General features: G+C 47.7%; 1 protein-coding gene across 2 annotated transcripts; it reads right to left on the bottom strand.

Annotated features, from left to right (window-relative positions):
• Positions 1 to 369: 369 nt before the first annotated feature.
• Positions 370 to 26,105, bottom strand: TELO2 (telomere maintenance 2). Of its 2 annotated transcripts, none has more exons than XM_083372771.1 (21): positions 26,069 to 26,105; positions 24,570 to 24,917; positions 24,189 to 24,466; positions 22,761 to 22,829; positions 21,336 to 21,483; positions 20,011 to 20,113; positions 19,358 to 19,426; positions 18,481 to 18,622; positions 16,856 to 16,992; positions 15,139 to 15,227; positions 13,640 to 13,750; positions 13,070 to 13,158; positions 10,910 to 11,001; positions 9,371 to 9,487; positions 8,863 to 8,934; positions 8,417 to 8,581; positions 6,181 to 6,272; positions 5,513 to 5,612; positions 4,335 to 4,399; positions 3,825 to 3,940; positions 370 to 933 (listed from the first exon to the last, which is right to left on the bottom strand). In XM_083372771.1, the coding sequence occupies exons 2-21, from the start codon at positions 24,899 to 24,901 to the stop codon at positions 842 to 844; spliced, it is 2,478 nt and encodes an 825-aa protein (XP_083228897.1). In that variant the 5' UTR covers positions 24,902 to 24,917; positions 26,069 to 26,105; the 3' UTR covers positions 370 to 841. The 2 variants fall into 2 exon arrangements, with proteins under 2 accessions (XP_083228897.1, XP_083228896.1); XM_083372770.1 differs by lacking the exon at positions 26,069 to 26,105 and adding an exon at positions 25,740 to 25,913.

Genomic DNA, 26,105 nt, shown 5'->3' with positions numbered 1-26,105 from the left:
GCTACCAGAATGTGTGGTTTCGGCTATTCTATCTGTAGTATTTAAGTGATGCCGGGCTGGGTGTGGCTTCTTATTGATTGGCTGGCTATTGGCTGTTGTTTCCTTGTGCTGCCAAGTCCTTGGCTCCTAGATAAGCTGGTGGTAAATCAGCACTCCTGTTGAGTGACAAGGGACCGTTTCCCAGGCTTCAGTCATTCCCCGGGCTATCTTTGTACCAGCTCAGCCAACAATCTTAGTAGCTGCGAAATTGAATGCCCGTCCTAAAAGGCTTCAATGTTAAAGACGAGGGAATTTGTCAAGAGGATCCAACTTTCTTTGACCGCAGAGCCCCTTGTGCAAAATGGACCCTCGATTAAAAAAACAAAAGCCTGCCCCAGCTCAGCGTGGCCTTTAATAAACCTTTCCCCTTTATTTGGCTTGGGAAATACACTGTGCCGCTTCCCTACGTCAACACCCAGGAAAGGCATCACCAACTGTTATTCTTAAGAAGAGCATCGGGAAGCAGAGCACCGTGACCCGTTCCTAGGGAACAGGATTCAGACGTAATGAGCAAGTGTGTGTGTGTGTGTTCCCCCCCCCTTTGGGAAAATGTCCAGCAGTTCTAAAACTTGGCTTTAGACTTTCAGTAAATTGGCCAAGGCAATAAATAACCAGGGCCAAATACATGTCCGTTAGCAAAAGCATCCATAGGTGGTAGGTGCCACACGAAGTCCAGCTGTCTCTGCCTTCCAGCTGGGTGCCCGTGGTCCTTTTCTCCTAAAGGCCTGGGGACATTTGCAGGCACCAGCTGTTTAGACAGCATCTTTAGGATCAAACTGTCCTGTACTCCAGAGGATCCGTTTCAAGTTATTTTTTTCTTCAGGTTTTCCATCAGTAGCAGATTCTGCAGCGCTAAATGTCTGCAGTCCCCATCTGGGTCCTTTTCCACGACATCTAGTAAAAAAAAAGTTTTTTTTTTTAAAAAAAGAGAAGAGTGAAAAACGGGACTTGAGGAAATTCCTGTAAAGCATTAGTTCAACTGTCATGCTGAGGAACAATAAACGGAAGCTAAGCTGGATACGAAAAGGGTATTCTTCCTTTTAGACTGCATTTTATTTAGCAACTTTTATTACAGCGTGTTCTTCCACTTACAACCGTACATTCTTGGCACTGAGATCAAAAAATTTCTATTTCCCCTACCACCACCACCACCACTATTCTCCCAAGCCACATGGCTGAGTAAATATTGAGGATGTTCTGTTTTTCGGAAACATGGTTTTAATCAAAAATATACAAAAGTTCTGGTTGTTGGTTCTCTCATATATATATATATATATATATATACACAAACACACACACACACACATATACATATATACATACACACACACACACACACACACATGCAAAATATTAGTTGGTATATTGATTCTGGCATCCTTCCATGAAGATTGATTTATTTATATTTCATATTTGCCATCTCCTTCAAAGATTCCCTTGTAAGACATATGAGAGGTGAATGGTGGACTTCTACTTTTCATCGCCCAGAGATGCCTTTTAAAATTTTTATTTACTTTAAATAAAGTAAGTCTGCAATAAGAAGCTCCAAACAGCCATTCACAACCTCAGCACAATTTCTCCAGTTATGAAAAGACATATGCGCTCCTTTGTATGACGGGGCATAAATAATCCTTGGAAATTATACACCAAGATATAAAAACCCAAAACAAAAACCCACATATTACACAGCGCTGAATCCAGTTCTTTTCTCCCCACCCCACCCTTCCCCAGAGATCAAAATATGGGGAACTGGGTTCCCACTGCCTTTCCCCACAACTGTAAACACTTAAAAACGAGGAGAGTTTTCTGCAATTTTGAGGGAGGAAACATGTGGAAACTTTTTACAGTGTATTCCCCGAAACTTTACACAAAATACAAAACAAAAATAAAAACCCCAAATCCCTTTTCAGGTTAAACTTCAGCCCATGTGCGTGAGACGGCCTCACCTCCTTTACTTCATTGCTACAAGGGGATGTCGGCTTGCTCTTTCAATCTTGGGTTACGGGCCAAGACAGGAGATTTGGGGGCAAGAGTCAACTCTGGTGTGTGTGTGTGTGTGTGTGTGCAGCCTGGCATCTTTGTTCCTGATCGGCTTGCAAAATGGAAATCAGGATATGAGACGAGAAGAAGTCCCAAAAAAACTGTGAGGATATCCTGTGCGCAGAAGTCGAGCGTTCGACTCCGGCACCGGGTCAGGCTGGCTACATGACTCACTCCCGCAGCCTTGCTCTGTTGCTAAAGTGGCAGGAGATTTTGAGAACGGGGGGGGCTAAGCGTACATTAAAGGCCATCATCCACAAGTCCGAGTGCCCCCAATACGCCAAAGTGCTAAGCAAATTTTTATATATTCAATGCTAGGGATCGACACCCAGCTTGGACCTCAACTGAAGGGCAAATTCGCTCTGCTCTGGGTTTTTTTTTTTCTTGCCTCTATCCGTTTCTCTTGCAGCCTGGAAGCTTCTGTGAGAAACTTAAGTTTATTTTTTGTTCCAACTTCAGTTGGCACTGAATGGGAACTGGGCTGTGCAAGCGAGTGAAGCCCCTTCCATGCACGGTCCCCACCCACCCCCAGGAAAAAAAGTCCTCAACGGAAGCGGTCCGGGGGTACCCAAAAGATTGGGAGGCCGCTGTTCTAATCCAACCCCGTATCCATGCCGGAGACCCTATTTACGAATCTCCCCCCACGCTCGAGACCAAACAGTTCCACCCAGATCATCTAATGCCCCGTTGAGTCCTGACTGGCACAATGCAACTCTTGTTCCTTTAACTCGGATGCAGTTCAGATATTGCTGACTAGGCACTAGGAAAGCCAGTTTCTCTGTCATGTCATGGGAACGGAGGAATCTTGGTGGCCTTTTCCCTTTTAAGGGCACAGGACATGGGCTCCCCAGGCGGGGGGGGGGGGTCAAAGGACTGGCTGTGTCGGACGTTGCTTCCGCTCCAGGCCCCCGTGGGAAGCCATCTTGCTTCCTGCTAATTCCTGGCATCTCACCCTTCAGGAGTGAGAGGTGGTCCAGCCCACCCACCCACCCAGCTCCCCCCTCCCGTGCTTGGTGACCTTCTGGGCACAGGGAAGATCCCATCATCCATTCCCTCCCAGTGTGGGGTGTTTTCTCTTCCGCTCTGGGAGCGCCAGGAGAAAAACAGCCTAACTGGATGTGCCAACCGCTATCCATTCGAGCTTGCATTTACTGCAAAGGTAGCCCAACTTTGGGCCAAACTGGGCAACCTAGCCACTGCCAAGACTTGCCCATATGCCTCAGCTGTGCTCTGTTGGAGAAGCCCAGGTACTCTGCCTCTCCATCAGATCAGAGCCACTGCAGGGAGGTCTCGTCCACTACATATTATGGCCTTGGAACTCCTGGTTGAATCTCCTCTCTACCGATCTTCTGCCAGGTGGCGGAGCTTCTAATTCTGGCAAATTGTTCCTCTCCCAGGCGGATCTCCTTCCCGCCTGGAGGTTTAATTGCCGTGTCTTTTGCTGTCTCCACCTCGCTTTTCGACCGCCGTTACTTTCAGCATTAAGAAAAAGGTTAGCCGAGATACTTTTTGTAAGAAACCCGTTCAAACTCTGGCTTCTCCTCCTTGGATGCCGCTGCCTTTGCACACGCATCACAACTTTGGTTGGGCTTCGCCGATGCCGCTTATCACACTTGACTTCTCCCTTGCGGTTGTGTCAGAGTGGCACTGCAAATCAGGTGTCCCTATCGAAAGCTTCGGCGAAGACCCCAAAACTTTGTAACACTCTCCTATCCCAATGGCCTGTTTTCCCAGGTTCTTCTCACCTGCCAGCCAGGCTTGAGTCTCTAGCAGTTCCTCCGTCATGTCCTCTAGAAGGTACTCAGCAGTTACACCGAGGAGTATGGAGGAGACTGAAGACAGAAGGCCGTGCCGCACATATCTGCAGAAGGAACAAGTGGTAAACACATGCAGGGAAGGAAGCTTGTCCTATGCGACTGACAGGCCACACAGACCTGAATCTGCTTTGCAGCTCTGCTCATTGTGTTTGGCTACTGAGAACGCCGGACCAGTTTCCTTAATGTCTACTTTGCATTCTAGAGAACCCAGCTCTTGGACCTCTGCGTCGAAATCCCCGTGTTTTTTTAAAGTAGGAAAGATCGCAGTGCCCACAAGTTACAATGAAGCTGGCTTTCCTACGTGACGCACCATTATGCAAAAATTCCAGACGAAAAAGGGACAGAGGTCTGCCTATTGACCAGGGGAATTCTAGGAACTGAGATCCACCCAATCTTCAAGGTCGAGACACACCGATTTAGGTGTTCGCAAAAACTCACGTGTCGGTGTGGAAACGCAGAGCCCAAACGAACTCCAGCAAGGCCTTTCCCATTGCAGGTGTCACCTGCCAAAAAGAGAGAAGGAAAGAAAAAACACGTAAAGAGAATAAAGCGAGCAAGAAAGAGAAGAATCTCAAGGAGATGCAGGTAATGGAAACCGAGGTAGTCTGGGACATCAGAACATTCTCAGGTGGGAATACCAAAGAATGATAGAGTATGAAGGAGAGAGTTCTATTTAATCATCCTGCAGTTGGGACGGGCCACGTCTGATCTACCTCAGGCCTTGGTTTCAGACATTAAAGGTAAAGGTTCCCCCGCACACGCGTGCTAGTCGTTTCCGACTCTAGGGGCCGGTGCTCATCTCCGTTTCAAAGCCGAAGAGCCAGTGCTTGTCCGAAGACGTCTCCATGGTCATGTGGCCGGCATGACTAGATGCCAAAGGCGCACGGAACGCTGTTGCCTTCCCAACCGTAGCGGTCCCTATTTATCTACTTGCGTTTTGACGTGCTTTTGAACTGCTAGGTTGGCAGAAGCTGGGACGAGTAACAGGCGCTCACTCTGCTAGGCGTCACTCGGGATTCGACCTGCCAAACTGCCAACCTTCTGATCGACAAGCTCAGCGTCCTAACCCACTGAGCCACCGCGTCCCTAATTTCAGACATTAGACGTGCCCTAAAGACGAGGCCGTTCCCATGCCCCCAATGGCAAAGGAAGCAGGATGTCCACGCTGCTAACATCAGATGTTCTTGCTGTGACAACATGCGGAAAGGCAGCTTTCCTTCTTTAAAACTTGTGTGTTACTTTTAGAGCTAGAATTAGTTGATGCTGGGGGGACCAGGAAGAATGTCTCTCAGGGCTGTTTTGAAATAAGAGAAGATAAGTATTTGGCAGGTTGTTTAACAGGAGGGAAAGCTTACAATGCAAACTCATTGGAGAATGTGATTTATGACAGTTAATTAGAGGGAGGAACTGTGCTTTGATACTGTGGGCTTTAGGGGAGGGGAATCCAGATTTCGGCTGGACTGTGTAGGTGGGGAAGCCATGCTCTTTTGATTAAAGACTCCTTAAGGTAAACAATGCCTCCGAGGTTCTTTGAAGAACTGCATCCGTCGGAACCAAGACACAGAGGCCCCTAAGGGCTTTCAAAGCCCACGAGGAAGCTCTCCCGTTCTTCTCACCGCAGCATTGGCAGCAAAATACATGAGAATCGCCAGCGTGTGCAGCAGTCGACCTAGCACCAGATGATCGTCCCCCAAAAGGTCAAACGTGGTCAGAGGCCTGGAAGGCAGAGAGAAAGCAAACGTCTTGATTGGGTCAGTAAGCCACGGGCTGGGCAACAGTTCCACTTGGGATTCACTTTGGATTAATGGTTTGAAGCTCAACCCAATGCAGAGGTGAGGAACTATGGGCCCTTTGTGACTTGTGGACTTCAACTCCCAGAATTCAGGGTTAAGTTTAATCTTTTTAAAATTGGTTTTAACTTTTGTATTGTTGGTTTTTAATTCCCTGTAAACCGCCCTGAGTCCTCAGGGAAAGGGCGGTATATAAATGTAATAAAATAAATAAATAAATAAATAATTCCTGAGCCAGCATGGTAATAGGCTATGGTAATCACACAATTTCTTGTGTAGGATTTGCAAGGGTTGTGCAATGCTTCAGAATAGCAGCACACACACACACACACACACACACACACACACACACAGAGAGAGTTCTGGCTTGGGGCCCATTAAATCAGTTGCAGATCTTCCCTAGACTGTATGTGACCTGCAACTCATTAAAACAGCTGCATCCCTAAAAGGAAATCTCTTCCAAAAAGACCTGAAGATTGAGGAGGGGGTCTCACCTGTCAAAGTTCCGAAGAAGTGGGAAGAAGAAATGGCCAGCAACTGGAGTAAACTGGTTAGGGGTGCCCAATTGTTCTGCTTGGGACCGACCCTGTTTCAGACAAAAGAATAATGGTGGGATGCGAGGCCAGCAGGAGACACTTTGTCAATGTGACATGTGGAGTTTTCCCTCCCGAAATAGAGCCATGGAAGGCCTTCTTTGCTTGCAAGAGATCGTTTTGTATTCGGTCAATGCCCTATATTGCATGGGAAACAGGAAAGAGGTAGAAAAACCCCTATTTCTTTTTTAAAAATCCGTTTGCAAAGCTGCCCACCTCAGCAATTTACTCTTGGGTGGTGAACAGTAGCAAATAGAATAAAAACAAATATATATCCTGAGTACAAACAATAAAACATGCAGCGGCCAAGGAAAATAATACGCAAAGGGCACTGAGAGAAGGGCCCTTTCTGGTGGCCCCAAACCAGGTCTTTAGGACCCTACAAAAGGTCAGGGGCTAACCCTTAGGAAAGGGTCAAATTCTCCCTCCAGCATATCCCCTTGCCTTCTCCTTCCCTACTACTATCAAACATTCCCACTGTTCCATCAACCGCCATCCTTTGGGTCCTGATTCTTAGTAACTTGGATTCCACGATGTAGACAAGCTAACTTGCCATCCGGGAAGTGCTGAATAAGCTGCCACTAGTTTGGAAGTGTTAAGGCTGAGGACATCCGACTAGCCAACTTACTGAATGAAAGGGAACCGTGACCGAAACAGTGTCGGGCCCAAGCCCCAAAATAACACAATGAAATCCAGTCAAGTTCAAGCCTTAATTTGCTTACACCTAATAAGACAAGAAATTAAAAGACGCTTGCTCCTTGGGAGGAAAGCCATGGCAAATCTAGACAGCACACTAAAAAGCAGAGATATCATCCTGCCAACAAAAGTGCATATAGTCAAGGCTATGGTCTTCCCAGTTGCCATGTATGGTAGTGAAAGTTGGACCATAAGAAAGGCTGAGCGCCAAAGAATTGAGGCCTTTGAACTATGGTGCTGGAGAAGACTCCTGCGAGTCCCTAGGACTGCCAGGCGATCAAACCGGTCAGTCCTAGAGGAGATCAACCCTGACTGCTCTCTAGAAGGCCAGATCCTGAAATGGAAACTCAAATACTTTGGCCACCTAATGAGAAGGAAGGACTCACTGGAGAAGAGCCTAATGCTGGGAAAGGTTGAGGGCAAGAGAAGAAGGGGACGACAGAGAATGAGGAGGCTGGATGGAGTCACTGAAGCAGTAGGCATGAGCTCCAGAAGATGGTAGAGGACAGGAAGGCCTGGAGGAACGTTGCCCATGGGGTCGCGATGGGTCGGACACGACTTCGCAGCTAACAACAAATAAGACAGAATCTTGCAGATTAAAGCTAGGGCCTTCTAACCTAATGGATGTATCCTGAGATTCTAGGGCAGTGACTGCGAACCTTTTAGAGACCGAGTGCCCAAACTGCAACCAAAAACCCACTTATGTATCATCGGGTGCCGGGTGGGTATGGCCATTGAGTGGGTGTGGCCCATTGGGTGGGCGTGGCCGCGGTGGTAACGGCAGACTGGGTGGGACTAAAATGTTCAAGACATCAATTCCAACTTTGCGAGATCTTTTTTTTCCCCCGCGAGAAGTTGAAATTCATTGATTGATTGAACTTTTTTTTTTTTTTTGCACACGGCGGCGGAGGCCTAAAGCGAAAAGGTTTTATAAAACCCAGATGAAGGCCTAGGAGTGGGGCAAAGGCGCGCGTGCCCAGAGACAGGGCTCTGGATGCCACCTGTGGCACATGTGCCATAGGTTCGCCACCACGGTTCTAGGGTGTGGCTACCCTAAACATCTTCCTCCTTCCCCCATTCGGTCCGGCACTATCTAATCTCTTATTCGGGGGTTTTTTCTCTGGAATGTGTTGCCTTGGGAAACTGCGGAGCTGCTGAGATTCCCCACCTCCCAGGTCTACATTTCACCAGGTGGGGAATGGGTTGGAGGCAGAGAGAAGCACAATGTCCTACAAGGTAGGGTTTCAGAACAAACAGAGTGGATCCTCCAACCGAATAAGCACCACCCATAGGTTGCCTTTGACTCCAGTGCCATTTCCAGGGGCTTCGGCCCTGCGGAACGGGGGCCAAGTGGCTCACCCTGGGCAGCCGTGGGAAGCCGAAGAGAGATTGGTGAAGGGAAAAGGTCTTGTTGAAACTGGGTGGATTTTCCAGGGCCCACCTTTGCAAACCTCCGCGTCTTGCTTCTGATCCTCTCATCCACCACTTTCTTCCAGTCTGGAGAAGAAGCGTTAGGAGAGATGAGGTGGATCCTAGGGCGACTGGGATTTGGCTTGGAGGGAGATGAAGCCGGCCGAGACAGTTCCTGGGCAGACATAGCCAGCACCTGGATGGAGAAACCAGAGGCCACGAGGTGGAACGATCGCTACAACAAGCATCTTAAAAGCTGCCGTGGTTGAGAAAAGACTGAACTCAAACTATCCCCGGCAGGCAGTTATCAAGTTTCTTCTTGGCAGTCTTCAAAAATTGAGAACTCGCCACCTCCATAGGTAGACCGTTCCCTCACGGTACAAATCTTCCCACGAGACATTTTACTCCCCCTTCTAGTTAAATGAAATGTAAAGTAACTCCCAACTTAAACAGTTTCTGCCAGCAGGAGTCACCCACATCCAGGATGTCCATACGTTGACGCAGACTGTAATTCAGGGAGTAGAATTCTGAAGTTAGGTAATTGGCCACCTAGAAAACAAGGAGACAAGCATTTGTTCAGATGTTTTCCATGACTTCTCCGCTTTTTCAACTTTCCCTCTTGTTTATTTTCATGAGTGGCAAGGTGGGTACAAAAAGAGAGGGGAAAGAATTCCAGTAGCAACCATAAAGATGCTTTGTGTCATAGATCGTGGAAGTCTTTGCTCCTTCCTAGAAGGACTAATGAGCTCTGCCCTTCTAGCACTGACTTTCTACTGCTCTGGGGTGCAGGAAGAGGTACCCTGGAACCCCTCCAGATGTTGAACTGAACGTCCTTGTGTGAAGTAAGCTCGCCGAGTTTTCCACAACCCACACAGAAAACCAGGAATTCTCCACTCTTTTCCCCAACTCCTTAGCTAACCTCACTAACGGCCCTTGTCTACAAGGTTGTGATTCGTTTCACCCAACAGCCAATACAAGGACTTACTCGGATGGGGTCTGCGACAGTAACGGCCACCAAGGCGCCTTGCCGAAGCCCTAGGAACCCGTCAATGTAGCTCTTCTCTTCCAGGTGGAGCAAGACTTTTGCCAGCTCCACACTCATCTGTGCAAAGGGAACACAATCCAGGAGGCAACCCTGAATTCACTAGGAAAGGTACCCTACAAATTCATAACCCTGAATTTGCTATCGAGTGCTGGGTGGCGGAAGAGAACTTTACGCCGTTTTGCTGAACCTAGAGTACGTTGCAATCTGGGAAAGAAAAAAAAAGCCAGCAACTCCCTCCTTTCAACGTTATCACCTCGCTCACGTTCTACAAGGCAAATTCAGAAGCCTACTCTAAAGCAATTAATTATTTTGGTCACCAAGGAGCATGCGCAAATTCCCAAAGAAGCACAATAGGCCTGTCTCTCCTGGGTTTAAACCAAAGAAACCACAGACATTTTTTATTTTATTTATTTATTTTTATTCCATTTATATCCCGCCCTTCTCCGAAGACTCAGGGCGGCTTACAAGCTTAGCAGTAGCCTTCATTCTATGTATATGCCTGCTTATTAGGGCTTTCACACACACACCCCAAGCGGCATTATTACAAACTCAGCTTATTGCCCCCAACAATCTGGGTCCTCATTTTACCTACCTGGGAAGGATGGAAGGCTGAGTCAACCTTGAGCCTGGTGGGACGCGAACCTGCACTAATTGCAGGCAGCTGGTGTTACTTAAGGAGGCATTAGCCCACTGCTCCACCAAGGCTCTTCAAAAAGATAAACTATGATTTATCCTCCAGATAGATACACAGACTTCAGACTCCTTCAAAGAAAGGAAGGAGTCCCCCCCCCACTTTTTTTTCAACCTTAACCACCCTTTGGCTCAATCCTCAAACTTACGTTTTAACTCAGTTGGTTTGAAATGACCTGTAGGTAAGGTGAGTTTGCTGGGCTGAACCAAACAATAAGTTACGGTTAATGAAGTACTAAGGGGGGGGGGAAATCCGATTCCCATTTTGGCACCTGGAGACTCACTTTACACATTGCTTCTCCACCTGCATAAGCCATGGTTTATTAAGTGAGTCAAGGTCCTCAAAAGGGTTTCATTAAAAGAGTGGGTGAAAATTGTTATCTTTACTTGTATACGTTACCTTAACTTCTATAAAGATACTGTTTCTTGTCATTCCCACCCACCCCCCTCGCTTTTTCTCTTCAATTGTGTCTCATAGGCCGCCAGGACAAGTCCTTGGAATTATTTTAGTAAGGTATCAGAAGTGGTTTGCCATTGCTTCCCTCCTAGGGCTGGAAGAGACTGACTGGCCTAAGGTCACCCAGCTGGCTTTGTGCCTAAAGCGGGACTAGAACTCACAGCTTCCCAGTCTCCAGCCTGATGTCTTAACCACACCACCAAACTGGTTCTCTTCACGTTATTAACTATCGCTATAAAATCAATACTACCCCACAGGAAATCCTTAATGCTTTACAATCCCAACTGGCTAATTCCAAACCTGAACTGTGAGGCAGTGCAAGCCGCGTTTACCTCTTGAGCGGTGGCTGTGTCCCTCCGGATCAGAGTTTCCAGCACCCCCACGGCGGCTTCGTATTTTTCCGCATCTTCGGGTCCCGTCAGAACTAAAGAAACAGTAGAGGACCGTGTGAAAATGCGGAGAAAGAGCTACAAGGGCAATTGGTTCTGCCAAATTCCAATTTAAAAAAAACACGAATTGCTAATTTATCAGAATAAACTTCCTACTGTCCTTACAGGGTGGATGTAACACACGAGTTCGCCCTCCGGCTTGCAATTTCAGCAGCACCGAAAAAGGATTAAAAAGGTAAAGGTAAAGGTTCCCCCGCACATGCGTGCTAGTCGTTTCCAACTCTAGGGGCCGGTGCTCATCTCCGTTTCAAAGCCGAAGAGCCAGCGCTTGTCCGAGGACGTCTCTGTGGTCATGTGGCCGGCATGACTAGATGCCAAAGGCGCAAGGAGCGCTGTTACCTTCCCACCGTAGCGGTCCCTATTTTTCTACTTGCATTTTTACGTGCTTTCGAACTGCTAGGTTGGCAGAAGCTGGGACGAGTAACAGGCGCTCACTCTGTTACGCGGCACTTGGGATTCGACCTGCCAAACTGCCAACCTTCTGGTCAACAAGCTCAGCGTCCCAACCCACTGAGCCACCGCGTCCCTGAAAAAGGATTAGCAAGGCGAAAAAGCAAACGAGCGTTTGTTTGTAATTGCAAAGTGCTGATGACGACCAGCTACTACGCTGCCAAGAGCCTGTGGAACGAGGTAATTTATTGATCCGTCTACATCATGTGTTTCTCAACCGTGGGAACCTTTAAGATACATGGACTTCAATTCCCAGAATTCCCCAGCCAGCAGTTTAGAATTGCTACGGTTGAAAAACCCTGGCATAAATAGAGAGACCCGTCTTGACTGTGAGCCAGCAGTGTGCCGCAGCAGCCAAAAAAAGCTAATACAATCCTGGGTCGTATAAACAGAGGCATAGAATCAAGATCACACGAAGTATTAGTGCCGCTTTATAAAACCCTAGTAAGACCACACCTGGAATACCGCAGCCAATTTTGGTCACCACATCACAAAAAAGTTTGGAAAAAAATCAGAGAAGAGCAACGAAGATGATCAAAGGCCTGGAGACTAAAACATACGAAGAACGGCTGCAGGACTTGGGTTTGGCCAGTCTAAAGAAAAGAAGAAATAGGGGAGACATGATAGCAGTGTTCCAGGATTTGAGGGGCTGCCCCAAAGAAGAGGGGGGTCACGTTATTCACCAAAGCACCAGAGGGCAGGACAAGAAACGATGGTTAGAAAGCGACCAAAGAGAGAAGCAACCTGGAATAAAGGAGAAACTTCCTAAAAGTGAGGACAATCAACCAGTGGAACAGCTTGCCACCAGAAATCGTGGGTGCTCTTGTCACTGGAGATTTTCGAGAAGAGGCTAGACCAGACATGTCAAACACAAGGCCCTGGGGCTGGATCCGGCCCGCGAAGTGGTTTCATGCGGCCCGCGAAGCCATCCTGGAAAGAGTGAGGGAACGGCCCCCACTGCCTTGGTCCTGGCCCAGAGACCCTCCTCCTGCCAGAGACCCTCAGATCTGTCCCGCTCCTGCCCAGGCCCCCATAGGCACCCTTGATGCGTAGGCCATATGCATTCTAGCCACGCCCACCCAGTAGGCCACGCCCACCCGGCCCCCTGACGGCAACTGCAATGCTGATGCGGCCCTCAATGAAATTGAGTTTGACACCCCTGGGCTAGACAGTCCCCTGTCTGAGATGGTACAGGTTCTCCTGCTTGAGCAGGGGGCTGGACTAGAAGACCTCCAAGGTCCCTTCCAGCTCCATTCTGTTCTAATCCATAGGATTCAAGGAAAGGAGCTGACATTCCCTGCTCCAGCTTCCTCAATTTGAGTGCTTTCCGATGCCCAGAATTCTAACCAGCTCTGGATGGGGAATTCTGGGAAATGAAGTCCCTAATCTGGAAGGCAGTGTGCCCACCCACTTTTTTTATGTTTTAAGTGCAGTGTCTGACTACGCAGATCGGTTTATTCCGGTGACGACGACAAACCCAGCAAGTTGTAAATCAGTCCGTTTCCCCAAATTTCAGCCCGGAAATGGAACAGAGATAACGATTCTCTGGAGAAAAGGACCATTGGGGCCTCCCATTCTTTCTTCTTCTCTTACTTTCAAAACAGTCCCTGATGTAGGTGGGCGCTCGTGTTTTCTTCAGCTCTTGATCCTGTGACATGTCGTAAGGGACGAGGTCGTCATCGCTACAAAAGAAACCCGGGAAAGAATATTCATCGCTGTGTCTCAATTCACCCACAGGCAGCACTGGAGCCCTGTTGTTTCTCAGCAGTAGAGGCCTTGACTTAACAACCATTTGCTTAGCAGCTGTTCTGAGTTAACGACGGCACTGGAAAAAGTGACTTACGACCGGGTTTTCAAACTTTCACACGACGACGGTTGCGATCAAAATTCAGGTGCTTGGCAACTGGCATGTACTTACGACAGTTGCAGCATCCCGAGATCGTGCGATCACCAGCTGTAAGCTTCCCAGCAAAGCAAAGTCAACGGGGGAAGCCGGATTCCCTTAATGACTCTGTGATCCACTTAACAACTGCGCCCCCCCCCACAAAAAAAGCTTGTAAAATGGGGCCTGAGTCACTTAACAGCTGCCTTGCTGAGCGATGGAAATTTCGGGCTGAATCGTGGCCATAAGTGGGAGGACTCTGTGTATCGTTTTTAGCTTACCTATCCAGCTCTGAATCAACTCCTTTTTCTGGGTCTTCAGATGCAGCCAGCTCCGGTGGGGTCACACTGGAATGTAGGACTGTGCTGGCTGTCGTGTTGGGTCTGCTCTCCCTGTAACAGGGGGGAAAAAATAGGACTGCAATTTTAAATTTTTTCGTTCTTTTGTTTAACAGGTATAGGCGCCGCCTATCTTTGCATGCTTGAGCTTAGACTTCTGTTCACGTGGTGGCTGGTTATGCTTTTAAGAGGTTCCAAGACGTCGTAAGACCGTTCAAGAGGGTGGTGTAGCTGATTCTGACCTTGGTTTTGACTTTCACAGACTTTTTCTGGCTGGGTTGGGCCCTCTAGTCCCAAACCAACTAAATGCTTGGTTTTCTCTAAAAGGTAAAGGTAAAGGTTCCCCCGCACATGCGTGCTAGTCGTTTCCGACTCTAGGGGCCGGTGCTCATCTCTGTTTCAAAGCCGAAGAGCCGGCGCTTGTCCGAGGACGTCTCCATGGTCATGTGGCTGGCATGACTAGACGCCAAAGGTGCACGGAGCGCTGTTACCTTCCCACCGTAGCGGTCCCTATTTTTCTACTTGCATTTTTTACGTGCTTTCGAACTGCTAGGTTGGCAGAATCTGGGACAAGTAACAGGCGCTCACTCTGCTACGCGGCACTCGGGATTCGACCTGCCAAACTGCTGACCTTCTGATCGACAAGCTCAGCATCCTAACCCACTGAGCCAACGCGTCCCTTTCTCTATCATCTCTTAAATGCCACTACTTTAATAGGGATGTTCCTGGCAGATGACGGCGATCACAGCTCCAATACGTATCTTCAAAATAAACTGGCCCCAAAATACTATTCAAGAATGCAAAAGTGTTCTTCTAAAATGCCAGATCTTCACCGGGCACTACAAAGACATGCACGGGACAGGCAACTGGTCTGACATGGCGAGTTAGAAGTGGGAGTTTACCGCTGAAAGGGTCCTTAAATTTGGGGAAGCAACACAACACACACGTGGCCGTTTAAAACTGCTTTTCTTCTGCGCAAAGCACTTCCCAACGCAGCATGGCTTATTAGCTTAGGCCAGGGGATCTTCCAACTTGACCCTTTTATGACTTGCGGACTTCAGCTCTCAGAATTCCTCGTGCCTGGCTGAGGAATTCTGGGAGTTGAAGTCCGCAAGTCACAAAAGGGGTCAAGTTGGAAGAGCCCTGGTTTAGGCTATTTCTGGGTTCGGAAGCTAAGCAGGGTTAGGCTTGGTGACTATGTGGATGGGAGACAAAAAGGAAATCCCCAATCAAGACTAGGAGTCCAAAAAGGATCTCAGAAGGCAGTGGCACCATGCCACTTCTATATCTCCACTAAGTAACTCTAGGGACAACTCCCAGAAGTCATCAGGACTCAGGTTGACAATAGGGAACTTTTACTCCTGCTAAGCCAAAGTCACCAGGATAAGAAAACATCATCTGAAAACCCCCCACTGCCCCCCCAAAATTAAGCTAAACCTTACCCAGTGTTTGGGGGCTCAGAGTCTGACGTCTCTTCCAGCCTCTGAGTTAGCAAGGATTTCAGCTCTTTAATCTCATCATCTTCTTCATACTGAAACGATGAACACGTTAACAAATCACATTTTTGTGAAGGAGATTAGCATCCGGGTTAGTGTCTGGAAAAAGGACCAGCACAAGTCCTAATTTAGGAAGGAAGATGGGCTTGATCTGATGCTTCATTGCACAAAGCAGCTGCTGAGCATACAGCTGAAAGATTATTATTATTCTTATTATTCTTATTTTAACCTCAGGCCTGTTATAATACGTTCTGACGGCCTGCCAGCTCAGATCAGCCACAGTGCAGAATTACATCCTGCTGCTCCCAAGAATAAGCTCCCAAATTCCTTGTTAACTTTCTCTGCCTTGCAAGGCTGCTAAGGGGACGATAAAAACACGCTGACCTCCTTCCCCAGGCCATCCACATTTAGGCAACTGTGGTTGCAATACAATGAAGAGACACAAAGTCGAGCTCACAGCTTCTAGAGGGAGCCGACCGCTGAAACCCAGCAGTCAAAACCCAAACTGGGTTTTCAAACCGGTGGGAAATGTTACAGGGAGTCCTCGACCACCATTTAGGCCCAAAAGTTCTGCTGCTAAGCAAGACAGTTGCCAAGCGAATTTTGTCCCATTTTACAACCTCGTTAAATGAATCGCTGCAGCTGTTAAATTGGCCAAAACGGCTGTTAAGTGGATCTGGCTTCCCCCGTTGACTCTGCTTGTCAGGAGGTCGCAAAAGGGGATCACGTGACCCACCGGGACACCGCAATCGTCATAAATATGAGTCGACTGGCAAGCGTCTTGAATTTTGACCACGTGACTGTGGGGATGCTGCAACGGGCGTGTGAAAACTGGTCATAAGTAACTGTTTGCAGTGTCGGTGTAGCTTTGAACAGTCACTAAACCAGGGGTAGGCAACCTTGGCTCTTTAATGACTCGGTGCCCCGTTTGACCACCTTTCTTAACCTCGGTTGTTAAATGAATCACGGCTGCTGTTAAGTTAGCAACCCGGTCGTTTTAAGCGAATGTGGCTTCCTGCATTGACTTTGCTTGTCAGAAGGTCACTAAGAGGGGATCACGTGACCCCGGGACGCTGCGACCGTCATAAATACGAGTCAGTTGCCAAGCGTCTGAATTTTGATCACCCGACGGCGGAGATGCTGCACAGGTCGTTAACTGTGAAAAATGGTCACAATGCCGTCGTAGCTCTGGATGGTCACTAAGTGAACTGCTGGAAGTTGAGGATTACCACTTCCCTCTAACAAAGCTTCCTGCGTTTCTAAATGGGAACAGGGGTCTTCAGCCATCAATAAACTGGCCGTTTCTCAAGTTGTTTTGAAAAAAAAAAGCCCTGGTTTTAATCGAGGGTTATCTCCCCTGCCACAGTCCGATCCTGGCCTAACCTAAGAAATCAGTTTCCCAACTTCAGATACAACAGGGAGCTGTCGTTCGTTTAGAAGCGGAAGGCAGGTTTTTGATTTTGGTCAGGAGACAGCACACAGCCCCGGTTCACAGCTGACTCGCAACTTCTCAGGGCCTCCGACCCAGCCAGAAACCTCTCAACAACGTCCGTGGAAAGATCTAGAAGCCCTTTTCCTTCCCACACACATTTAAGATTAGGCTTTCTTTAAGCGTGCTGTTTTTGCAACAAAGCCGAACGGCGAAATCGTTCGAGCCGCTTGCCTGAAACGCCAAGGCGGGCCCTTCCGGCGTTATCCGGGCGCTGACACCTTCCGCTACGGCCATGCCCATCCGACGGATCCGGGGCAAATTACTGTCCAGGTGGCACTTCATTCCCTCCATCAGGCTGGTCAGTAGCTCTGGAAAGGCAAGCCAGAAGCAATGGAGAAAGTTCATCCTGAAACGCAAGGCGCTCCCTTGATCAGGCCAGATCAACGTCTCCATAAAACATCTGAGCATCTCCACAGACATTATTTAATTATTTAATTCCATTTATTTTAATTCCATTTATATCCCGCCCTTCACCGAAGACTCAGGGCGGCTTACAAGCTTAGCAATAGCCTTCATTCTATGTATATGCCTGCTTATTAGGGCTTTCACACACACCCCCAAGCGGCATTATTACAAAGTCAGCTTAATTGCCCCCAACAATCTGGGTCCTCATTTTACCTACCTGGGAAGGATGGAAGGCTGAGTCAACCTTGAGCCTGGTGGGACTCCAACCTGCACTAATTGCAGGCAGCTGGTGTTACTTAAGGAGGCATTAGCCCACTGCTCCACCAAGGTTGTGAGCTGTGCCTTTCGAATGGTGAAAGAGTATGAACGGATTTCCAGAAAACACTGCAGACTACAGGAACCATTTGTGCTTCAGTTTGTGACGCAGACAACACAGACCCATCACCAACAGCCTACGCCTGTCTTCAACAGAGAAGGGACCCAGGGCAGAAAAACATCCCCTGCAGCCAAGAAGGCTCCAGACCCATTCAGGTGACCCTGAGGACACAGGTAAACCTCCAAGTGGCCTCAATGACTCTCTAAAAGAAGGCCAATGAGCAGCTGTCTGCAAGGAGTATAAATCCTTCAATTCCCCACCATCCGGTCAGAGCTGAAGAAGCTTCTTGGAAGAGAAGCGAAACATCTTCAGAGGAAAACCAGAAAGTCCAGTTGCTGTCAACGCTGCTCACATCGAATGTTCTTGCTTGACCAGAGATGAAGAAGCAGCCATTTCTTATGTTAAACGTGTGCATTGCTTTAAGAGATTGAGTTTAAGGTTGGGAGGGGGGACCAGTCGGATTGCACCTTTCAAGGCCATCTCTAACTAGAGAAGATAAGACCTTGGCGGGGGTTTTCCAACGGGAGGGAAACTGATTCTTCAAATTAATTGGAGAATATGATGAATGACAAAATTAGAAAGGTGGAGAATTGTGTTTTAATATATTGTGCAAGGGGGGGGGCAGAGATTTCAGATTCCAGCTTCCTTCGAGCAAGCATTTGCCGGTGTATTAGGCTAAATAAAGGACTTTTAAGGTAAACCATGCCTCAAGAGTCACTTGAAAAGCCCATACATCGTCGGAAACTCGACAGTTGCCTCCTGAAAAAAAAAAGCACCTTTGGATCTGAGCACGAGTTTCAGCATCTCCCACCGGCTGCTTGCTTTTGAGACCTTCTCCCCACCCATTCCTTAATGCCTCCTACTCGCACTTTGGCTAAAGAAGCTGGGGAGGGGATTGAGAAGGATGGGCTGCCGATGGCTCTAATTAAGGAAGCCGAAGCCCTGAAGAGCAGAGAAAGGAGCCAGTTCTGGCCCATCCTCTCTCCAAAGTCATCTTCTGGCCCTTCCTTTTTACCTTGTCGGTTGGCTGCCACGTCGTCTTCTTTCAGGTGAGAGAGACAGAGGAGGATGGCCTTGCTAATGTACAGCTGCTGCTCGGCTGAGGAGTGTTTCACGGCGCTGCTGCTACTCCAGGTCTCCAGCAGCTCTCTCAGAATCTGCACCAGAAGCTCAGCATCAGGTTGGAGTGGGCTTTCCAGTCTGTCCCCTCCCTTCTCCTCCCCCCTCATCACTTTGGGCCTGAAGATTCCTGCTGAAGAGGCTGGACTGGCCCCACGGAAGCCCAGATTCAAGGCCACCACAATCAACCTTGGGTCACTCCTGTTCTGTCAGCCGAGCCTACCTTTACAGGGTGGTTCTTAATGGGGGAAGGAGTGATCTACCAATTTATAAAAATGTATTTAGGTGTAGGAAGGGGGGGAGCCTTGAAAAGCCAGCGTAGTGAAGAAGGAAAGGGGCTGGACCAGGGCTAGGCAACCTCGGCTCTTTTATGACTCATGGACTTCAACTCACAGGATTCCTGAGCCAGCAAGGCTCAGCTTGGAAACCTCTTTTTCCCCTCAGCGTGGCTGGTTCAGGAATTCTGGGAGTTGAAGTCCACGAGTCATAAAAGAGCCAAGGTTGCCTACCCCCCCCCCCGGCCTAGGCCTAGGCCACTTTATGATTTGTGCACTTCAACTCCCAAAATTCCTCAGCCAGCTGTGCTGAGGGGAAAGGGAGAGGTTTCCAAGCTGGCTCAGGAATTCTGGGAGTTGAAGTCCACGAGTCATAAAAGAACCGAGGTTGCCTACCCCTGCTGTAGACCTTGAAGTGACCACAAGGATTGCTTCACCCAACCACCTTCCGGGTGTAGCAGGGCCACCGATGAACCCATCCATTCATATAACGCTTACTTTAGTCAGTAAGGAACGCCGTGTGGTGTCCAGGGCGAGGTAGCCGAGGAGAGTCTGCAGCACCTTGGTCTGGAATAAAATCAAGAGAGTTCACACACTGTCAAATTAAGCAATCAAAGCACTGCTAGCAGAGTTGAAGGTGCACGGAAGCAACAATTAGAAGTAATCCTCAACTTACCACTCATTTAGTGACTGTTGAAGTTGCAACGGCACTGGAAAAGTGATTTATGACCTGGCACAGCATTCCCATGGTCACGTGATTAAAATTTGGCAGCTTGGCAAAGATCTTCCCAGCTGGCTTCAGACAAGCAAAGCCAATGGGGGAAGCTGGATTTGCTTAATGACCGTGCGATTCTCTTAACGCAGAGATTCATTTAACAGCAATGGGGGGGGGAAAAAGTCAAGGTTGTAAAATCAGGCACAATTCACTGAATTAGTCCCAAATGTGGCCGTAAGTTGAGGACTACCTGTATCACAGAGACTTCTGATCAGGGAACTAAATCTGGTGACCGAGCGCTCACTTCATAATGGGATGGTAAACTTGACTGTCACGTTTTAATATTTTTTTTGTTGGGAAAGGAAGAAGACCCCAGTCTTGGGCAACTCCATCCCATCTCACCCACCTCCTTAATTCCCCCCACTGAGAGACTCACCGGAAAGCTGTACTGAAGCAGCAACATTTTTTGCGTAATCACAAACTGGGCCTTCTTGTTTTTCACCACCAAATTCCCCAGCAATCGCGACAACACAGCAGGCCTAGCAAGGCAGACACGCCGTGATCAAATTCGGTTACGTCAACGCTAGGCTCTTTTTATCGCTTCTGTGTTCTGTGCCTCACCCGCCAAGAAAGATTTTAGAAAGTGCGCAGTACCGTTAAGAACGTAAGAACCTCTTCCAGAATGATTGGAAAATGATCAAGGCAAATCTTATCTCACGTAAAACAAACATCTTACTGTCTTTCCATGACGCACGTTCCAGTAGGAAGCTTCCAGATGACTGGGGTTTTCCTTGGCGTAATATGTGAACTGATACACACAATCATAATCATAGTGAAGTTGGAAGGGACCTTGGAGGTCATCTAGTCCAACCCCCTGCTCAGGCAGGAAACCCTATACCATTTCAGACAAATGGCTGCCCAGTCTCTTCTTAAAAACTCACAGTCTCCTGGTTTCTAAGCCAGCACCTTCACCGTTCAACCAAACCGGCTTTCAGACACAGTATTGCCCCCTGTCTAATTTTAACTTAAGTGACGCAGTGGCTCAGTGGGTTAGGAGGCTGAGCTTGTCGATCAGAAGATCGGCAGTTTGGCGGGTTGAATCCCGAGTGCCGTGTAACAGAGTGAGCGCCTGTTACTCGTCCCAGCTTCTGCCAACCTAGCAGTTCGAAAGCACGTAAAAATGCAAGTAGAAAAATAGGGACCACTACGGTGGGAAGGTAACAGCGTTCCGTGTGCCTTTGGCGTCTAGTCATGCCGGCCACATGACCACGGAGACGTCCTTGGACAAGCGCTGGCTCTTCGGCTTTGAAACGGAGATGAGCACCAGCCCCTAGAGTTGGAAACGACTAGCACGCATATGCGGGGGAACCTTTACCTTTTTTATTGCCCCATGTCTAATTTTAACTTGGATGCAGAACTGTCTCTTGATGGTTGCTACCGTATTTCCCCGAAAATAAGACCCAGCCGGAAAATAAGCCCTAGTCTGATTTTTCAGGATGCTCGTAATATAAGCGCCACCCCCAAAATAAGCCCCAGTTAAGATCGTCGGCCAGACGGATGCATTTAGTTTCGTATTTCCCTGAAAATAAGCCCTAACTGGAAAATCAGCCCTAATGTGTCTTTTGGAGCTAAAAATTAATATAAGACCCGGTTTTATTTTCAGGGAAACACAGTAGGTCCAGATGCTGCTGCAACAACAACAACAACAAAAAGGAGAAAGGTTCACGCATCAGGGCACCGCCTTCTCCCACAAACTCTTACCCTGGGACTGCCTGGACCAAGCCACAGACTACTGCTTCCATCCAGCGATCCGGCACGCTCTCAAACAGTCGCCAACAGATTCTCTGCCAGATGCAATCAGACTGAGTACGACCAGTCAGGTGAGGCACCAAGACATTCAAGATTTCTTCTGCGTTAAGAAACAGCAAAATCATGCACTCTTTTGAGATTGGGAAAAGCAGACCTGCATCGCCGACGGGGCCAATAAAACAAGCCGTCCTTGCTCCTTTTCGGAAGGCCGGCTTTAAGCAAGTTGTCCAGTCAAAATAGATGGGCAAATAGATGGGGAAGAAATGGAGGTAGTGACAGATTTTGTTTTCCTGGGCTCCAAGATCACCGCAGATGGGGACTGTAGCCAAGAAATTAAAAGACACTTGCTCCTTGGGAGGAAAGCAATGGCAAATCTAGACAGCACACTAAAAAGCAGAGACATCACCCTTCCAACAAAAGTGCGTATAGTCAAGGCTATGGTCTTCCCAGTTGCAATGTATGGCAGTGAAAGTTGGACCATAAAAAAGGCTGAGCGCCAAAGAATCGAGGCCTTTGAACTATGGTGCTGGAGAAGACTCCCTTGGACTGCAAGGCGATCCAACCGGTCAGTCCTAGAGGAGATCAACCTTGACTGCTCTTTAGAAGGCCAGATCCTGAAGCTAAAACTCAAATCCTTTGGCCACCTAATGAGAAGGAAGGACTCACTGGAGAAGAGCCCAATGCTGGGAAAGGTTGAGGGCAAGAGAAGAAGGGGATGACAGAGAATGAGGTGGCTGGACGGAGTCCCTGAAGCAGTAGGCGTGAGCTTAAATGGACTCCAGAAGATGGTAGAGGACAGGAAGGCCTGAAGGAACGTTGTCCATAGGGTCGCGATGAGTCGGACACGACTTCGCAGCTAACAACAACAACAACCAGTTAAAAAGCAACCCAGTGTGCCTTGGTATTTCTGTTCCCATCCCGTTCGTGTTAGAGGCACTGTTTAAAAGGGCTTCTGGGTTGAAAGGATTAACTGGTGACATCACTGTTGCCTGGGGATGCCCGTTGAGGGCTCCTTTCACGTCCCCATCAAGGAGCTGGAGCAAATGATGGGAGCTCACCCATCGCACAGCAGGTCTTGAACATGAGCTTGCTAACCTCCCACCCAGCATCCTAACCAGGTGAGCCATCACGCTCCACGAGACATTTTTTCATTTGCACCACAGACTACAAGGAAATGGCGCCGTCTCTCTTCCTTTCCATGAGAATCTGCTGCATATTTATGTGACTTCTTACGTTTTAGCTTAGTTCAAATCCTCAATCTTAAACCGGTTAACATTTTGGAGAGAAAAACAGAGCTTGTGGATGACACTTACGTGTTTCGTTCCACCTCAGCAGGAGAAAAAGTACAATATCGCATGGATAGTTTTATGTACTCACTTTGTCTTCCGTGCACACAGACCTTTCCCAGCACTTGAGATACAAAGGAGATTGAACAATTCAAGCCATCTGGAAATACATAAAAGGACAACAATGAAGGGACTGGTCAGATCGCGAAGGGCTGTCTGTCCCCAAATCCTTCTCTTAATCAGTACTCTGCTTAATCTGCTTTAACTTTCTCCAAGCCGGCCAAAACACATTTGAAGATTAAAAAAAAAACAGAAACATTCTCAAAGTCAGTGATTCTCAACCTTAGCAACTTTTAAGATGTGTGGACTTCAACTCCCAGAACTCTGGTGGGCATGCTGGCTGGGGAATTCTGGGAGCTGAAATCCACCTATCTTAAAGCTGCCAAGGTTGAAAGACGCTGGTCTAGGTAATGACAGCCTGAACTGCCATTATTTCTTGTGGGAGTTTATATCTGGGAGATCAAAATTTGCCCACTCGTGGACTTTGGAGTAAGTTCTATTTTCAACAGCAGCATACAGAATTGTTTATATGAATTCTCTTAGAAGAAAAACACCTTACTGTTTTAAAAAAAATCATTTTCTCCTATAACTGTATTTCTTTTTGTTCACACATTCACTCATGCATCCTTGCTTTTGCCCATCCATCCGTCCCGCTCTTTCAGCAATTCACAGCACAGTTTTTGCCTAGCCATCCCCTAGAGGGCTTTTTGACCAGTGGTACGGGGTACCACCTGTGGTACATTGGCACCTGGCAGGTGGTACGTGACCATCCTAGAAAAGTGATAGCGGGGGAGGGGAATGAGCTGAACCGGTGGCAGCACCGCACAAGCCTGAGCGAGAGACGGCTGGAGCTGCAGGGCTGAGCGGAAGCACCAGGATCAATGCCAGGGTCCAGCTGGAGCTCGGTGCTGATCCCGGCGCTTCTGCTGAGCCCAGAAGAAGCGCCGATCAGCTGGAATGTTGCAGCATCTCCAGGCTCTTGTGATTTACATTCAGATGCTTGGCAACTGATTCATATTTATGACAGTCACAGTGTCCCAGTCATGTGAAGTGACCAAAACCTGCTGCAACCACCCAGCAGATGGGGGGGGGGGGGAAACCAAACACCCCACCCACCCAACCCCCGCTGCCAATCCTCAACAGAAATGCTCACAATGAAAACCTCAGACAGGAGGAAGAGCGCCACCGGGCGGGCAGGCAGGTGCCTTGCTCGGCTGTGGCTTGGGGGGCACTTTTTTCAGTGCCATTGTAACTTCAAACAGTCACTAAGCGAACTGTTGTAAGTCGAGGACTACCTGTACTTCATCACTTTTTTCCTCTTTTTTTTGGTCATCCAAGATTTTGACACTTTGCTAGGCGACTGGTGGTACTCGGATGTTGCCATATCCTAAAAGTGGTACAATGGGTGAAAAGGTTGAAAAGCCTAGCCCTTAATTTGTCAGCCAATGCTGTCTCTTACCTCGCAGTGAACCAGAAATTCTTTCCATCACCAGGACAATTTCTGTGCCAAGCAATGGAAAATAATTCTGAGGGTAGAAGAGTGGTCGGTTGTCTCCCTGGAGTTTGTTCCCTAAGTGATCAGGTAAACATACAACTTTGCTGAGAACTGTTTCACGCAGAACTGGGGAGGCCGTTTCTGTCTGTTGCTTGCAGATTTCCCATATTAAAGCAGAGAGTCTCGATTTCTGTAAGAAGTGCTCTAGGGTGTCAACTGCTTTATTCAGACGAAAACTCGGCCTGCAGGGAGAGGTACAACTTATTGTCAACTTTTATTCGGCTAGCCCTCCAGGGGAAGAAGGCAGCTTTTGAAGCAATGATTATAGAGAAAGAGTGTACTTACTCTGCAGAAATTATAGCATCTAGTAGAACCACAAAAGATTGATCTGCTGGTCCATCCATGAAAAAGCTAGCCCACAGTTCTTTGGCTTCCTCTGATGGAAACTGTTCCGGCCAAGCAGGACTCAGGTTGCTGAGCAGACACTGAACAAATGCAGTAAAATGATGGCTGGCAAATTCTTCCTTCTGTTTTATGGAGGGCGGATTTTCAGATTGATCCAGATACTTCCCGATTGTCCACAAAGTCTTTTGGATCTGGGCACTATCTCTGGAAGAACACAGGATGCCAATTGCTTCTTTAACCGTATGACGAACATCATGCAAGTTAGGATCCATTTTCTCCTGGTTGCTTCTGGGGAAAAAAACATCCCAGAAAAGTTTGATAAACCGTTCAGAAGAGGATAAGTGGACACTCTTTTATTTATGTAGAAAATTGATATTGCCGCCTACTCACACATGGCCACTCAAGGCGGCTTACACAGATATAAAAACACTCTATAGAAAGAATAAAAATAACAAGAATAGAAATAATAAAATGATAATCCACCCGACCCCAGCAACAACACACTTTCAAACTAACCATTTAATAGTCTCTCTTTACTGTTCTCTAAGAAAAACAGAAACTCCTTCTGTACAATTAAGACAGGGGGGTCTTCAAACCTGGCCCTTTGATGACTTGTGGACTTCAACTCCCAGAATTCCCCAGCCAGGCATGTGTGAACTTCAACTCCCAGCATGTCTGGCTGAGGAATTCTGGGAGTTGAAGTCCACAAGTCATCAAAGGGCCAAGTTTGAAGACCCCTGTATTAAGACAACGAAAGAGCTTCAGAATGCATCATTTATTGATAAATTTTATCCATGGTTAGGGAAGCGAACCAGCGAGAAATGAATATATGTTATTTTTAATATATACATTAGTAAGAATGATATGTATTGACCAACTGATACCATTTATGTCTATCATTTAGCACATACATTATAGCCATTTACTGTGATATGTTATTTTGAATATATACATTAGTAAGGAGAATATGTATTGACCAACTGATACCGTTTACGTCTATCGTTTAGCACATACATTATAGCCATTTACTATTATATTAATTAGCGTTAACTGAACATATGTACCCGGACACAAACACACACATATAGAATACATCATTTATTCACCCACCTGTGGTTGGTATTTGGGGAAGGAAAACATAGGCTTATAATAATGGCAATAAGTTTATAACGCATACAAATCTATTGCATTGGTACGCCCCCCGCCTCATTGGACTGGCTAGTTTAAGGCAACCCAGCCCGCGCTCTAGCCTTGAGGGCTTCATGCACTGCGAGTCACGTGTGAACCCGACATTGGTCTTTTTACCAACCCCCCCGAGCGTCTGAACGCAGACACAAGCTAGCCCTGCCAGTGAGAGAATATAATATCCCAGAAGGCGTCCATTTCTATCCAGAGGGGTTTTACTTCCTACGGAAATAAAATTTTGAGTTGTCACTTACTTAACGACGCCGACCCGAGTCCTTCCAACGCGCCCCC

The sequence above is a fragment of the Vipera ursinii genome, assembly GCF_947247035.1.
Source record: "Vipera ursinii genome assembly, chromosome: 13".
Classification (NCBI taxonomy): Eukaryota; Metazoa; Chordata; class Lepidosauria; order Squamata; family Viperidae; genus Vipera; species Vipera ursinii.
Note: the sequence above shows the minus strand (reverse complement) of the source record. Positions and strands in the feature narration are given on the sequence as shown.

Excerpts from the sequence above, each read along its gene's own strand:
- TELO2 (XM_083372770.1), bottom strand. The coding sequence starts at position 25,804 with ATGCGTTATAAACTTATTGCCATTATTATAAGCCTATGTTTTCCTTCC. Across the intron at positions 24,918-25,739 it reads TCCCCAAATACCAACCACAG|AAGCAACCAGGAGAAAATGG; the intron begins GTGGGTGAATAA and ends TTTTTTCCCCAG. Across the intron at positions 934-3,824 it reads GACTCAAGCCTGGCTGGCAG|ATGTCGTGGAAAAGGACCCA; the intron begins GTGAGAAGAACC and ends TTTTTTTACTAG.